The following is a 16,181-nucleotide window of genomic DNA, read 5'->3' on the forward strand; positions in this document are numbered from 1 at the left end:
CTGTCAGCCACTCCTCACATGAGAGATGCTCTAGTCCCTGTAATTATCTTTGTGGTCCTGTGCTGGACTTGCTCCAGTATGCGTGCACCTTTCTTGTACCAGGGAGCTCAGCTGAACACAGCGCTCTACATGTGTCTCACCAGGGCTGCATAAGGGGGAAACTACCTCCCCTGAACCTGCTGGCAACACTCTGCCCGTGGCTGTCTTTGCTGCAAAGGTACGTTGTTGGCTCTTGTCCAACTTCATGTCTACCAGGATGATCAGATCCTTCCCTCCAAAGCTGCTTTCCAGCCAGTCAGCCACCAACATCCACTGGTGCCTGAGGTTATTCCAGTCCTGGTGCACAACTTGATATTTCCCTTTGTTGAATTTGATGAGATTCCTGTAGGCCATGAAATATCTCCAGCCTGCTGAGGTTCCTTTGAATGGCAGCGCACTCATCTAGTATATTAGCCGCCACTCCTGGTTTCATACTGTCTGCAGATTTGCTGAGTGTGCGCTCTGTGTCATCATCCAAGTCATTAAGACAGACGCTAAGCAGGATTGGACCATTATCAACCCCTGGGGTACATCACTAGGGACTGGCCTCCACCTGGACTTTGTGCCACTGATCACAACACTTTGAGACCAGCAGCGCAGCCGGTTTTCAGTCCATCTTGCTGTCCACTTACCTAGCTCATACTTCATCAGTTTGTCTTTGAGGCTGCTATGCGAGAGAGAGCTGGAAGCCTTACTAAAGTCAAGGTAAACAAGAGTCACTGCTCTACCCTTGTCCACCAAGCCAGTCATCTCTTCACAGGAGACTACCAGCATAGTTAAGCATGATTTCCTCTTTGTAAATACACACCGAACACTCCCAAGCACCTTCTTGTATTTTGCATGTCTGGAAAACAGCTGTTTTCACAATTAGTTACTCCATCACCTTTTCCCAGGGCTCTGCTTCCCTGGAATTTCCTCTTCCTTGCCCACCTTGATGATAGGTTTGACATTTGCTTTCTTCCAGTCCTTAGGAACCTCCTCTGATCAATATGACCTTTTAAAGATAATCAAGTGTGGCCTCACAGTGACATTGGCCAGCTTACTCCGCACTTATGGGTGCATCACATCAGGTCCTGTGCACCTGTGTCTGTCCAATTTGTTTAAATGTTCCCTAACCTGATCCTCCTCCACTGAGGACAAGTCATCTTTGCTTCAGGCTTTCCTTCTGGTCTCTTGGGGTCAGGGATTGCTGAAGCCTGGACTTAGCAGTAAAGACCAAGGTGAAGAAGACATCGAGTATCTTGGCCTTTTCCATGCCCTTTATCACCACATTCCCTGTCCCTTTCAGCAGCAGGCCCACATTTTCCCCTAGTCCTCCTGTACCTACAGAAGCCTTTCCTACTGCCCTTTGCCACACTCACTGGATTCAACTCCAGGGGGACTTTGGCTTTCCTTTTTCCACCATGATGTCACCTCCAGTAGCCTGGCCTCTAATCCTGACCTATAAGCTCTTGACCAGCTCTTTGCTCATCCTTAAGTAGGGCTCCATGCATTCCCATTGCTCTGAAAAGTAAAAAGGACCCCCCCTCCTCACCACCCCAGCCGGTCCTTCTTAACCACATCCTATCCCACCACATGTCTGTGATCCCAATGAGATTGTAGCCCTGTAATTGCACAGAGTTCCTCCTTTTATACTGCATGCTTTAATGTACCGGCACTTCAGAGAGGCACCCAAGAGAGCTGATTTCCCAACCATCTGCCAGCTGTTTACTTTATTACATGCTTAGAACAGAATCATTTTTATGGCAGTATTGTATTTTTCATTTTGAGTGACCTGGGTTTTACTAGAAAGTAGTCAAGTTTGTTTACATACCTCTAACAAAGATAGTTAAAGAAGCCTCAAGTTCAGTACAACTTTACTGAAAGTTAAGTATCACTTCTGCTTTCTTCAAGAACAATAATGATTTTCCACAAGAGTTTGTCAGTTTCTAAGAATAACTATCTTCATTTTCCAAATAATTACAGTATCCTGTGCAACAATATTACAGTACCTGCTGAAATGCCATGCTCTACCCCATAATATGTATGCTCTGCTCTGTAATACTTCGCAAACCATCTGCACCACTGTTATATGTTACTGTTATTATGTTATGCCCTAAATATGCTAGAACATTACTCTTACTACAAGAATTCCTAGAGGCATCTTAAATTAAAAAGCATATTTTCACTGGACATTGCACTAAGTTCAGCACATTATACATAGTTAGCATAATATACCACTAGAGTATGTTTAATAAGAAAAAACAAAGTCACTGTAAATTGGAATAAAATTTACAAATAAACAACACACACGCACAGCTAGGTAAACTCAAAATTATTTGGTTTGGGCATTAGGTGATTGGGGGTTTTTTCTTAAACTAATAGCATCAGCAATAGCTCCCTCAGAGCACTACAATGAGCAGTTAAGCTTGCTACTTCTCCTAACACTGCAGTTTTAAGTCTGCAAAGCCTGGGTAGGAGAGGAGAAGGCCCTCTGCTATAAATAGGAGGAAGGCAAATCCAGAAACAGCTACAGTAGCAACAGCTACGTGAAAGCAGAAAGACAGGAATGTAACTTAGTATGAGAGCATCACTATGAAGTCAGAACAGCATTACAAATTAGCATGCAAATGTAGATCTGAACTGTTGAGCCAAAGCAGCACATCATAGCTGTAACAGAACAGATGGCGATGCAACTGCTTTTAGCACACATTACTGGTGATCTCCCTCCTTCCCTTTTTAAAAAAAAAAATTTGAAAAACCCTCTCAAGCTTCAAATAAGTTCTTGTTGCAAACGCAAGCTGAACATAGTGTAAAAATAGTATGCTGCAGTGATTCATCTGCGTTATTCCACACAGCTCAGCTCAATTACACAAGCGTCTGGTCATAACTGCAGTGAATGAATGCTTTGCTGCAGAGTAATCTGCCCTTCAAGTGGCCCTTCAGAGAGCAGAAATGAGCAGCAGTGATTAGCTGCTAAGTTCCTAAGTGGAGTAAGGCTGCTTTCAAATTGATTTGTGAAGACTTGCTAACTTGGCAGCAGTGCAACCCATTGAAGCTACAATTAGCAGCAGGTGCGGGAGGAAATGATACAGCTTAAGTGTATCTGTTCACAGGGAAAAGTCTGGTGTGCTGGCAAGGCCAAGATGCACGCACACACACGCACAGAGAACAACTGGTCTCAGTGTAAAAATACTGGCTCTTTATGCATCATCACAGAACGGGGTATTCTGAATAAAAGAACTGTGGGTGCATGGCAGGTATGCTAGTAACCTTCCTGATTTCCAACTAATGGTGGGAGAATAAAAGTTTCTCAGTTTCACAGTACTATGCCAAAACTGAGACTAGCCTTCTAAAAAAATCTTTCAAAGCACCAACCCTTAACAACAGAGCAGTGGAACACTGGCTGCACGTCACAGAATAGTGGGGTTCTCATAAAGCATAATAGCTCTTAACCACATACAGTCACAACTGTGTGAAGATCACCTTTTTTGGAGCATTCACTCAGCTGAGTGTCCCCACCATTTCGAGAGCCCTGCACACCCCTATGGAAACACAGATGCAAGAGCTGTACAACACCACATCATCTCTGGTGATATGACTGCAATGAAAAGAAAGATGATGACTCCTTATGAAAAGCAGATTAACAAGGTATATAACCAAGCAAATTGAGGTCTCAGAGAGGAACAAAAGAAAAGGAGTGCGCAGTAACAGGACAACCCCACTACTCCCACCACTATCCTGCAGGCAGCAAAAGGACCCCCTGCTGCAGAGATGTAAGCCTGGTCAGATTTGGTGCCACTTGTGCACAGTCTATTTTGTATTAAGCTGGAATAGCTGAGTTACTGTAATACTTTCCTTTAACAGTCCTACAAAGGCCCCACTAACAGACCTACTCTCCAATCCTGTCTCTTCTCTTATCCCTCACATTACTAGTGCCATACCCTCCTGCTAGCTCCAGTTCCCATTAAATGCTTCCAGGAGGCAGTAACTATCAAAATCAACAGACAATTATGCTAGGAAAATAAAGCTGGATAGCCTTTTACCATGTTAGTAAAATTCAGTTTACTGAAGACTCTGATGAATTCAAACAGAATTTGAATTCTTACTGTTTAAAGACACTTCTGGTAGGTTACTCCAGAGCTTCTCTGCACACACAACTATCCTGCCTAATTTATTCATGAATTAAAATTTATAAATTTGTTCTTTTGCTAAAGCTGTCCTTGAAATAGCTTTCCCACTGCTCATCCCCTTTCAATGTTTTTAGAGACCAGAAAGGTCTTATCATTATTCCTCACTTTACCAGGGTAAAAAAAAAAAATAAAATTAAAGTTCTTTCATAGTTATCCCTGGTATAACTGCTTCTCCTTTTGTCTCATCCTTCTAATTACCATCTTTTGTATCTGTTGTTGCTTGAGTTAATCTTCCCTCATCAAGATGATCAAGTGTTATAATATTCTAGGGAAGATCCAAACAGTGCCCTAGCGCTGCTACGTCCCTATTCCTGCTAGGGATCACTCCTGTGTTACACCCAAGGACCCCAGATGCACTCTAGTCATGTGTCTGGACAACACACTTGGGTCTTTGATCCCGAGCTCTGTGTAAACTCAATAAAAATTTGATAGGCTTTGAACTAACATCAGAAATAACAGTTCAGATACTTCCTGCATATGGTTTTACCTAGATTTTTTTAAAGCCATCTTTGAAGGTTAAACTTTTTACTCCTTTACCTCACTCACACTATTTTTCCTTAGCACACCATGGAACAAGTGGAGGTTTCCTAAGATTCTGTTAGCAGATCTGCATCTTTTCAAAGACCTTTCCCCCCTCCTTCCATTTCTGGAGTACGAGCATGTGTATCCTCTCTTTTAAGGAAGAATTGATTTGCCCTGAGTTTCCTCCCTCAGTCCTGAAAGGGTCTTTGAACAGTGAGCTATTACAAAGTTGTATTTTACTTATTGTTAAATTCATTCCTTTCTGATCCCCATACATAGCGACTAAGTTATAAACAAATACACAAGAGAAATAACACTGATAAAACTGAAAAAAGCTAAATTTGCATCAGAATTTTGAGAGAGAAAATAAGCTAGAACAAAAAATAACAATAGTTTTACAAATTTCTAATGAAGTGTGCATTTTTCCTGAATGCTGTAAATAATGCTACACGTTCATGAAAAGATGTCATTTCTTGCATGAATTTGCCATTTGAGAAACAGTGCTGGCATTTTGACTTTATCAACTTAAACTTTCTGAAGTACTCTACCTTTGAATTCAATGACCTCCTGAGGGTCTTTCCAACCTGAATTGCAGTATGAACTTAGTTTTTATTTTTCCCTCATTTACATATTGTTAAAATCCATTCTTCCTGCATTTTTACTTGCCATCCCATTTTCCAACCAACTATTCAGGAACAAATCCTACAAAGTCAGAAGATTGCCAACCTGGGAAAAGTTGAAACTAATTCCACACCACCTAGAAATTACAACGAAACCCAGCTTTAGATGACTAATAACATTACAGAGAAACTGTCCGAGCAGCCAGGGATCAGGTTAGGAAAGCCAAAGCCCTGATAGAAATTAGTCTAGCCAACAAGATGTCAAGGACAAGAAGAAAAGCTTCTATAGGTATGTTAGTGATAAAAGGAGGACGAGGGAAAATGTGGGTCCCCTCCGGAATGAAACAGGTGACCTGGTTACCCAGGATATGGAGAAGGCTGAGGTGCTCAATGACTTCTTTGCCTCAGTCTTCACTGGCGAATGCTTGAGGCACACTGCCCAGGTCGCAGAAGGCAGGGACTGGGAGAATGCAGAACCGCCCACTGTAGGAGAAGATCAGGTTCGAGAATATCTAAGGAACCTGAAGGTGCACAAGTCCATGGAAACTGATGAAATGCATCCGTGGGTCTTGAGGGAACTGGCGGATGAAGTGGCCAGGCCACTCGCCATCATGTTTGAGAAGTCCTGGCAGTCCAGCGAAGTTCCCACCGACTGGAAGAGGGGAAACATAACCCCCATTTTTAAGAAGGGAGAAAAGGAAGACCCAGGGAACTACAGGCCAATCAGTCTCACCTCCGTGCCTGGCAAGATTATGGAGCAGACCCTCCTGGAGACCATGCTCAGGAACATGGAAAATAAGGAGGTGACTGGTGACAGCCAACACGGCTTCACTAAGGGCAAATCGTGCCTGACAAATTTGGTGGCCTTCTATGATGGGGTTACAGCGTCGGTGGATAAGGGAAGGGCAACTGACATTATCTACCTGGACTTCTGCAAGGCATTTGACACTGTCCCACACGACATCCTTGTCTCTAAATTGGAGAGACATGGATTCCATGGATGGACCACTCGGTGGATAAGGAATTGGCTGGATGGTCACACTCAAAGAGTTGTGGTCAATGGCTCAATGTCCAAGTGGAGTTCCTCAGGGGTCGGTACTGGGACCAGCATTGTTCAACAACTTTGTCGGCGACATGGACAGTGGGATCGAGTGCACCCTCAGCAAGTTTGCCAACACCACCAAGCTGTGTGGTGTGGTCGACACGCTGGAGGGAAGGGATGCCATCCAGAGGGACCTTGACAGGCTGGAGAGGTGGGCCCGTGCGAACCGCGTGAAGTTCAACAAGGCCAAGTGCAAGGTCCTGCACGTGGGTCGGCGCAATCCCAAGCACGACTATAGGCTGAGCGAGGAATGGATTGAAAGCAGCCCTGAGGAGAAGGACTCGGGGGTGTTGATTGATGAGACGCTCAACATGAGCCAGCAGTGTGCACTTGCAGCCCAGAAAGCCAACCGTGTCCTGGGCTGCATCAAAAGAGGCATGACCAGCAGGTCAAGGGAGGTGATCCTGCCCCTCTACTCTGCTCTTGTGAGACCCCACCTGGAGTACTGCGTCTGGGGGCCCCAGTACAGGAGAGACAGGGAGCTGTTGGAGCGATTCCAGAGGAGGGCCACGAAGCTGATCAGAGGGCTGGAGCACCTCTCCTATGAGGACAGGCTGAGAGAGTTGGGGTTGTTCAGCCTGGAGAAAAGGCGGCTCCGGGGAGATCTAATTGCGGCTTACCAGTACCTGAAGGGGCCTACAGGAAAGATGGTGAGAGCCTGTTGATCAGGGAGTGTAGTGAGAGGACAAGGGGTAATGGGTTTAAGCTGAAGGAGGGTCGATTTAGATTAGATGTTAGAAATTCTTTACTGTGAAGGTGGTGAGGCACTGGAACAGGTTGCCCAGAGAGGTTGTGGATGCCCCATCCCTGGAAGTGTTCAAGGCCAGGTTGGATGGGGCTTTGGGCAATGTGGTCTAGTGGAGGGTGTCCCTGCCCATGGCAGCAGTGCTGGAACTAGATGATCTTTGAGGTCCCTTCCAACCCAAACCACTCTACGATTCTATGATCCTACCTCAAGAACGGAAAAGTTTCTGAGCGCTTCACTCTCAACAAATCTTGTCCTCTAACTTACATGTTAGCCATCTTTGCCCGACACAAACTCCCTACCTCCCCCCCGCCAAAAGGCAAATGCTCTGTCTAAATGAACAAGAAAGCCTTCTCACACTAGCAAACTAATTCAGTCCAAATCTAGAACGCTATCAGCAATACCAGCTCTTTTCCTGAAGGGTTATGCTAAGTATTACAACACTGTATGTGCAAATTTTCCATTCTAGCAACATTTTGCTTTTCCAGTGTTCTTTTAAGGATTTGTTGAGCAAACACAACACAGCAAAACAACACTGTAAGACTATTGCCCATAACTGTAAACCCAGAACAGCTTAAGTTTCAAGACTGGATGACAGCGCTCACAACTTGCTACCTCCTGTACAAACGTACTATACAATCCATGCTCCAAACAGCACACATTCTGAATAGATAAATCTGCAAGGGTGAGAAGGATGAAACATGTCAAGAGATAAAGTGCAATACAACACCTGGTCAAAAGCAAAGACAGTCTAATCCCGGTGCACTGCCCTATCTGCAGGACGACACAATCTTTCATTTTAAATTCTGACATCACGAGCTGACACCCAGGCTTTAGGTATCAGAACTTCTATCTGTTCTGTATTCTCAAAAATAGCTCTGCAAGCAAGAAAGACAGTCTGATATTCAATCCAGTTTCAAAGAAGCTAATGAATGAGTATTTTCAAAAGCAGTATGTCTAAACTGCTGGTGGAACAATCATATTGCAGATTTACTGTTCTTAAAGGAGTATGGATATTTGGGAAGACACCAGAATGGCTTTTACAAGCAGGTGCACTTACACATACCAGGAGTGATACATTTGCACTTCAGCACAACACACCACATCTCCACTCCCCCTGCCCTGGACAGACAGTGTTTTAACAGACTTCCCACCTTACGAACCAGAACAACAGAAAATGACCAAATAGGATGCTTGTAGACAAACCTTGGATTTGAACTTCATGATCTTATACTTTGGTGAAATGCAGTCATTAAATTCCTTGAAAACACTCATTATAGTTACTGGAGTCTCCGTCTCTTTGCCAGTGGATAGGTCCATTTCCTCAAAAACAGAAGTCAGGTTTACAAATTAACAAAAAATGTCTGCAGTCATGACCAATATGTTGTATTTTGCTTTGCTATTTTGAATCATGTATCTTTTCTTTAAGGGAAAACTACAATGCAATCAGCCAAGAACCCCCAAATTTAAAAAATATTATTTGAAACAGAGTGTTTAAAAAGCACTAAGTTTTCTAATAATATTTCACGACAACTTTATTTCCTAAGCAGCAAGCCTAAAGGTAACAATTTGTCTCCAATTTTAATTAGGGTTGGGGGGGAAGCAGCAACGCTCTACTCTGCATCTCACATGCAATATACTGTGTATATGTTGTACTTTACTTTGCAACCTACATCAGACAACGCTAGCTTCAACAGTTCCCATAAACACACTACTAGAACTCATAACCTGCCATAAGCAGAATGAAAGGTATTTACGTTTGACGTGCTCAAAAGATATACTTACTGTTTCACGTGGCAGTAGATAAACAGTTCTCTCAATATTTTTCACTGTCACACAACAGCTGACATAGGTGTTTGCAGATTCAATCCAAACTTTGCCAAACAAAAATACCACGCCTAAGCAAGAAAGGCAGAGCAAAGAATTCAATATGCAATTCTTTAAAATTAATTATTCTTAATGTTGCTTAAAGCAGCTTATTATGTATTCTTGCATAGAAACATAACCACTTCTGGTTCAGGTCCTTGAACAACAAATCTTTCCGATGTATCGGCACATTATAAATCATGTTAAATACCAGCTTTGCAAATGGATACCTGTATAGTTCTTCACGCTCCTATCTCCATCACTATAGTAACAACACCTTGATATGTGAAATTCAAAATGGCATCACACAGCCAGTCTCAGAATTCTGTTCTGATATTCCATTTCTGCCTACATTAGTTTGATAATTCATGGGGTGGGGGAGGAAGGCGAGAGAAGTCAGTGAAAGCTGAAGATAATCAGAATGCCTGTGCTGTCAATCACTCCTGAAACATGTGTCATCTACAATTTTTCATTCTCCAGCTAGACCAGTACAATTAAGCCATTTTTCCTACATTTCAGTACCATGAGATCAAGAGTCTACTACTAATAAAACCTGTAGAAATACATTCTAAAAACAACAACTAGAAGCTGATTGACTGTAAAAAGTTTTCAACTTACTATTTTTAACAAATGATGACACAGAAAGATGTATGACATCGCAAGAAATCCTGGATGCTAAGACAGCAGTTGTAACCAAGGTAGACATCCAGAAAGTCTATATACAACAGGACTAGTGCAACTGACTCCTTACTGTGGATCACGTCATTATTGTACATGCACATCTCTGAGCCACAGAGATTAGCACAAAAATTAGCACAAAATGCTGCAAGCTGCTAATCAAATGATGTTGAACTTTGAAATACCATAGAACAAGGCTAGCTGACTTTCATGCACAGTTTGTAAATTACAAGTAAAATAAACTTCCAAGCACAACTCAAAAACCTGGCTTCACCTGAGTTCCCTTCAAATTCCAAATAATTTGGAATTTGATTACATGAAAGTCCCGCTCCCCACGGCACACTACTATTAATGGCATCAGAAATATCAGAGCTGAGACTGTCTCAGAAACAGTGTTTCACATAAGGAAGATTTTGAAACCTGCATTCCTCCTTGGTCTGACAATGCACAAACACGTCCTTGGTTAAGAGTTATAATTTATCTTTGCCACGCAATCTATCAGATGTAAAGGCACCCTTTGTACTCCATTAGATCACAGATAAATCAGTGAAGATGCACTAAGACGGATGACAGAGTTAGTGTGACAAGCTAAGAAAAATCATTTCTTGAGTGCTTGGAATAGATGTGAACAAGACTACTTTTGTCAAGGACAGAGAAGAGAATGCTGCAGTTTTGAAGATGATGAGAGCAAGAATACAAGTTTCAGCTACTCAAAGTATCTTAGAGATTTTAAATACAGAGGCAATCTTCAAGATTTAGACAGTTTGAATAAAAGGATCTAGAAAGAGCTCAAATTACAGATCTAAGTGACAGGGAAGATAAAGTTCTTGTCCCCAGTATTTTTTTTTCCTTTTTTAAAGGGATAAAAACCCCCAGGTTTGTATCACACAGAAAGATGAAACTATGGGAGAGACCACAAAACAGGAGTTGGTCGCTTGAACAGCTGGCAATATTAAGAGCATGGAGAAGTTAACCTGTCAGAGGCATACATATAAGCAGGTGAGGTAGAAAGAAGGCTACATGAGCCAGTCAAAGACAGGGTAAAAGGTTGCCTGGATTGCAAAGACAAACTTCAATCAACTCTAGCATGGACAAATAAGTGGTCTTAATCCTCAGATTTCACAGAATCAGAGTAATTTAGGATGGAAGGAACCTTTGGAGGTCACCTAGTCCAACACCCACACACACATCACCCCACACATACACACAGTGAAAGCAGGGCTAACTTCAAAGAGTTTTCAGAGATATCTCATGTGTAAAACCAAGAAATGAGAGAAGAGATATCAGGACCTATCCCCTGTAAGCCTCATTATGGAAAGAAGAAAGAAAGAAAAAAAAGGAGTAAAGCTTATAAAACAAAGTCTGTGAAAAGAAAGAACACATTACCAACAAATCAAAAAGCAAGCGAAGTCAAAAGACAGGGAAAATGTCTTGCAGAGGGCAAAGAAAGGGCAATTTTTATTCGTTATTTCTTTAAAATGTTAATAGGATTACAATTCTCAAGTTCTCTGCCTAAGACAGTAAAGGGAGTTATGTAAAGTAAGCCTCCAAAAAATCATTAAGTTTGAAAGAGTCTTATGATTATGCTATAGTATTTACTCTTCAGGCAATGCATTTGACATCACAGCAAATGAGGCATAAACAAAGATCATGAACATGTTAAACAAAAAGCAATACCAAAATTTTCCCTTCTACACTACTAATTGAAAACAGGTGCAGCCTTTATTATTCAATCCTGAAAAAGTCATAATGAGAAAAGAACACTCCTTGCATGCGAGGAACAGAAATCCTTTCATAATTATGTTCCATTCAGCAACCACTGACTTAGAAGACAAAAAAGAAAGAAAAAGAACAATAGTGGGGTCTTTAAAAGTAGCAATTTTATATTAGAGCCATTGATTTCATCAAGATATCTATGATTATTACCACTCCCATCACTAAGCTGTTCAGCCCAGCAGAGCCTCATATTTAAGTTTGGCATCCCAACTCATAACAAGAGGTGTAACAGAGAAACATGTCTGACTCAATGCTTACAGCATCAACCCAAAAAACCTTCAACAACATATGGAAGAACCTTCTGGTAAACCTATGTGAAGCACAACTTAAAAACCCAACATCCTAAAGCTGCTGATAAAATGAGAGGATGGATGGGAAGCACTTAGAACAGATGTGAACATGACTTCTTTTGTCAGGGCTGAGATCCGAATGCTGCAGTTTTGAAGACTATGAGAGCCAGGATTCACACTTCAAGTGCACAAAGTATCTTAGGGAAAGGGATCTAGACAGAACATACATTTTTCAGCCACTTTTCTCCCTTGATAGGCAAACCTTTCGTTCATATAAAATCATGCAACTGCTACTGTACAGCCTTTCTAATAATCCACCAGAATTTTAAGTTACTTTTCCAGAAATAAGAAAGCATGCTCAATTGTTGCACCACTGAGTAAGAAGTTAACAATATCAGCTTATTCCTGGAGCACACAGGGTTTTAAGAAGGCCAATGCATCACTAATATTGAGAATTGCTAGTAGCTCCCTTTGTACCTCCCTACTATTATAATTAATAGACCAAGAGACAACATCCTTACATTGTGCAGGCACAGTGCCCTGCACTGAGGACAGAGGTGTGGAAAAACAGGAGATCAATGTACAAGTTATAGAGCACAGAGAGACAGGGTATCTAGACATAATTAAGGCAAGTCTGAAAATCCCAGTTACATAAAAAGAATCAGAACGGCATTTTCTGCCTTTAACTGATTACCTGGCTGACTGTACTGATCTTCATAAGCATCCAGCCAATAAAATCTTAAGACTTGATCATCATTTTCCCCATTCACAAGTGGAAGGAGATTGGGGTCCAGCTGAACTTCTGCCACTACTAGATCAGCTTCATCCTCATCAATTCCATCCCAACACGAGATATCTGGGAGAGAACTTCTGCAGGTTTTGCAGAAGAAGAAAGAAACAAGAAGTAAAATTGTGCCTTTGCTATAACCACCACCGTTTCACTTTTTTTCAGGCCTATATTCTCAAGCCTTTTGTTGCTCTTTCCACTATCAAGCAACATTCCCAACAGGCGGGTTTCCTCAGATTTCTTCTGAAATGAAGGATGGAGCGACAAAGACAGAAAACCACATACAAGTACAATTCTCAGTACACAACGCACAGGCTTTAAAAGTCATTCACCTGGTATTTCAGCCTTGGTCATTCAAGCCTTTACATAACAAATATATCCATCCATCTGTACAAGTTGCTCAGTAGGAACAGATTATTTCAACAAAACTACCTTTTCAGTCATTAAAGATTTAAGTCTTTTTAATCATTCAAATATTTTACAGCTTAAAGTTACAGAAACATATGATTCAAGATTCTTCCAAACAATAAAAAGAAATGGGGAAACCCCACCTTTTTTCCTATTTCCTAAGACATGGCTGGTCACAATGTGAAATTACTTTTAGCGACAATACTTTTAACTACAACTACCATTATGAAATACTTCCACAGTTGCTTAAAATAAGCGTTAGCCATTCCTCAATTTTGGTTATTGGCATCAAAATTCATTGTTTAACACTCACATTAAGTCACCTCAATGTACTGAAATACATGTTATGCTGTCATGTGCTAAATCCCAAGAACATAAAGTATTTTTCAGTTAAGTAGCTATTACTACATTCAACATTACCATTTTTAATGTCACTAGGAAAAAAAACATTGCATAGCATTATCATCATTCTGTCTGTATCATCCCACTGGCAAAGACAAATATGAAGATATATCTAAGCCTTATTGGTGGAAGAAAAAAAAAAAAAGAAAAAGAGATTCTTACAAGACAGATGTCTCTTTCTTCTCTGATCCCAGCTGCTCTGTCTCTTTCTTTTCAATTTCCTTTTGTCTCTTCAAGCTTTCAGCTGTCTCAGGTACAGCTTCCACATCCTCTGCTTCCATAGGTTCATCAAAGTCCTCCTCATCAAAATCCATCATTCCCTGATCATTGTCTGGAAGTGTTGCACATAGAACTAAAGGCTTGAGTCATTAAAATCACACACTGTATACTACAGCAGTATGCAGATAGCATACTACATGCGTGAACATAATATAGATTATTAATATACAAACAAAACATCGCATTTAAGCTAAGCATCTAACTAGTATAAACTAAGAAGTGTTTTAACACTAAAATGCCATTTTTAAAGTTTCCAGAACTGGGTTTTGATTTCTTTTTGATACCTTCAATAGCTTTCTCTTCTATTGTCTTCACTATTCCCCCATTTTCTGTGGCTTTTTGCACATGCTTGGTATCCTCATTTTCAGAGACTATGACAGATTTTGCTGTGTAATTGGGATGTTTAGGATGAAATGAAGATGGAGGAAGAGCTTCCTTTCTGAGATGAGCAGGAGCTTTCTTTGATATAGGGGTGATTACCTGAAAGACATTTTAGCCACGAGTTGAAAAAATTCTCTTAAGAGCAAAAAAAGGAGGAAAAAAGAAATCTAGCACTCACTATTTGCAGAACTAGTAACCAGGGCTAGAGGAAAAGCTCCACATATTTTGCAGCATGATAGCTAAAACTCCTCAAAAGTAAACTTTAAATTCTACAGTATCATTTCTGCTGCAATATGTTTCTACTGTAATTTTTACAAGCAGTTTATAACAGGCCATGGTTGACATTTAATGAAGTTTGGGGTTACTTCCACTATTTTTCCCACATAGCACTACTCCATTCCTAAATTAAAAACTGCATGTCAGCTGAATATGTGATAGCGTATGTCAGGCAGGGACAGAGCCTGGAACAAGTGCGGAAGGCCAATATGGCAGTTTACACCTGTTCATAGCCATAATGAGTTTGAGATGTCTACAGGACACCATGGGTCTACAGAACAGAGTGCTCCTCCATTGGATTTCTTCATGCTACAGACATGACAGGGAGAGTGAGGAAAACAAAGAAACCCCATTTCAGCACACTCTTGCAAGGCTAAACTCCGAGGCAATAAGCACAGAGGCTGTTTTTTAGACAGGATACCGCTATGGCACTACAGAACCTCTGCTTATGGAAGATGTGTATGAAGTGGCCTGCACCATGACCAACAACAGGTCTCTGCATCCACTGGCCCTTAATCTGCGGCAAGGTCCAAAACCTTTCTCTTTGGGGAAAGCTGTTATTTACAGACATGGAATATAGAGTTGCAATCATTTCTAGGGTTTTAATCTCAGCACAGCTATTTCTGCTGTGGGCAACACCAGTCTCAGCCCTTCACGCACCTTAAACAGAAAGCAAACATTACTTCATCTACCTTCACAATTTTTTGCTAGCTCAGCCAAATGAATTTATTCATACTTTTATTTCTGCTCATCTCCTGAAGTAGAAAGCATCACTGCCATCTTGCTTTTTATGCCCATTTATTTTCTAAGGCTGCACTGTTTGTTCTCTTCATCTGTTTCATCGTCTAAAATCTCCAATTCCTCCTCCTACAACCACAGAAGGTATCATCTGAACAGCCTGTCTCAGAATTAATTTCCTTCTCAATGTTTCCTACTAAGTGACCACTGTTTTGCACCACAAAGACTCTCTCTTACTTTATCTCCCCATTTTTTTCTTTTTCAATTATTTCCAGGCTCCAACACAACTGTTGAAATGAGTGCCACTGTTGACTATTTTCAACATAAGAGCTGATGTCACTATTATACAAGGCTTCACAAATCAGCTTTATCTACTCTACTCCATTTGCCCTTTACACACTCTTACCAAATATCTCATTGTATTTCCAGTTATAAAGTCCTTCTCATTTACCAGAACTCTTAACAAAATGCTAGCCTTCCATCCTTAGCAGCCTGTCCTTCCTTTCACTCCAAAATCTTCCACTAGGGTAAACTTCTATCCATAGCTTCAATTTTCCATTTGCTTTCAATTTCTGCAGAATGTTAGTTTCTTATCCTTTTCCACACCCACAAATACTCTTTCATCTGCTTATTTCACTTTCCATCATCCTTTCCTTGCCATAGGGTCTTTTCTGCTCTTAAGAAATAAGAGACAAAGCAGCTCACCTTCATGTGATGCACCTAATATTATAAAAAGTTTTGCCTGTCAAATGTAACAGCTACATACTACTACTAAAGATACAGAAAGAGTTGTATTCTGTTTATGTATTAACATGGAAGGGAAAGACGAAAAATGCGTCAAGTTACACAGTAACATTGCTAAGGAAGCTAACGAGAAAAGTAATTTCTAGAAGCTGAAATAAAAGACAACAATATTCAAATCAACCAAAATACAGATTAATACTTATTAATGAGAACTTTTTTGATTTCTTTACCTTAGGAGTTTGAGACTGCACAGAGAAGGGATTCAGTGGTACTCCAGCAGATCTTTTCCTTTTCAGCATTATAATTGGTGGTGGACTTATCTGAACAGTCTAAATATTGAAAGAAAAGAGAAAGTG

The 16,181-nt window shown here is 40.9% G+C and overlaps 1 protein-coding gene across 6 annotated transcripts in view; it reads right to left on the reverse strand.

Annotated features, from left to right (window-relative positions):
• Window positions 1-16,181, reverse strand: part of POLA1 (DNA polymerase alpha 1, catalytic subunit) — a 208,126-nt gene that overhangs the window by 185,576 nt on the left and 6,369 nt on the right. For all 6 annotated transcript variants that reach the window (XR_008574515.1, XM_054808263.1, XM_054808237.1 and 3 more), the window contains exons 7-12: window positions 16,056-16,154; window positions 13,971-14,166; window positions 13,570-13,738; window positions 12,505-12,680; window positions 8,986-9,098; window positions 8,407-8,523 (exon numbers count right to left, since the gene is read on the reverse strand). Coding sequence is in view for 5 of the 6 variants with exons in the window: in XM_054808263.1 (XP_054664238.1) it covers window positions 8,407-8,523; window positions 8,986-9,098; window positions 12,505-12,680; window positions 13,570-13,738; window positions 13,971-14,166; window positions 16,056-16,154 (870 nt within the window). In the remaining variant the exon portion in view is untranslated. The remainder of the gene's footprint in view (window positions 1-8,406; window positions 8,524-8,985; window positions 9,099-12,504; window positions 12,681-13,569; window positions 13,739-13,970; window positions 14,167-16,055; window positions 16,155-16,181) is intronic.

Source organism: Grus americana, chromosome 1 (assembly GCF_028858705.1).
Source record: "Grus americana isolate bGruAme1 chromosome 1, bGruAme1.mat, whole genome shotgun sequence".
Classification (NCBI taxonomy): Eukaryota; Metazoa; Chordata; class Aves; order Gruiformes; family Gruidae; genus Grus; species Grus americana.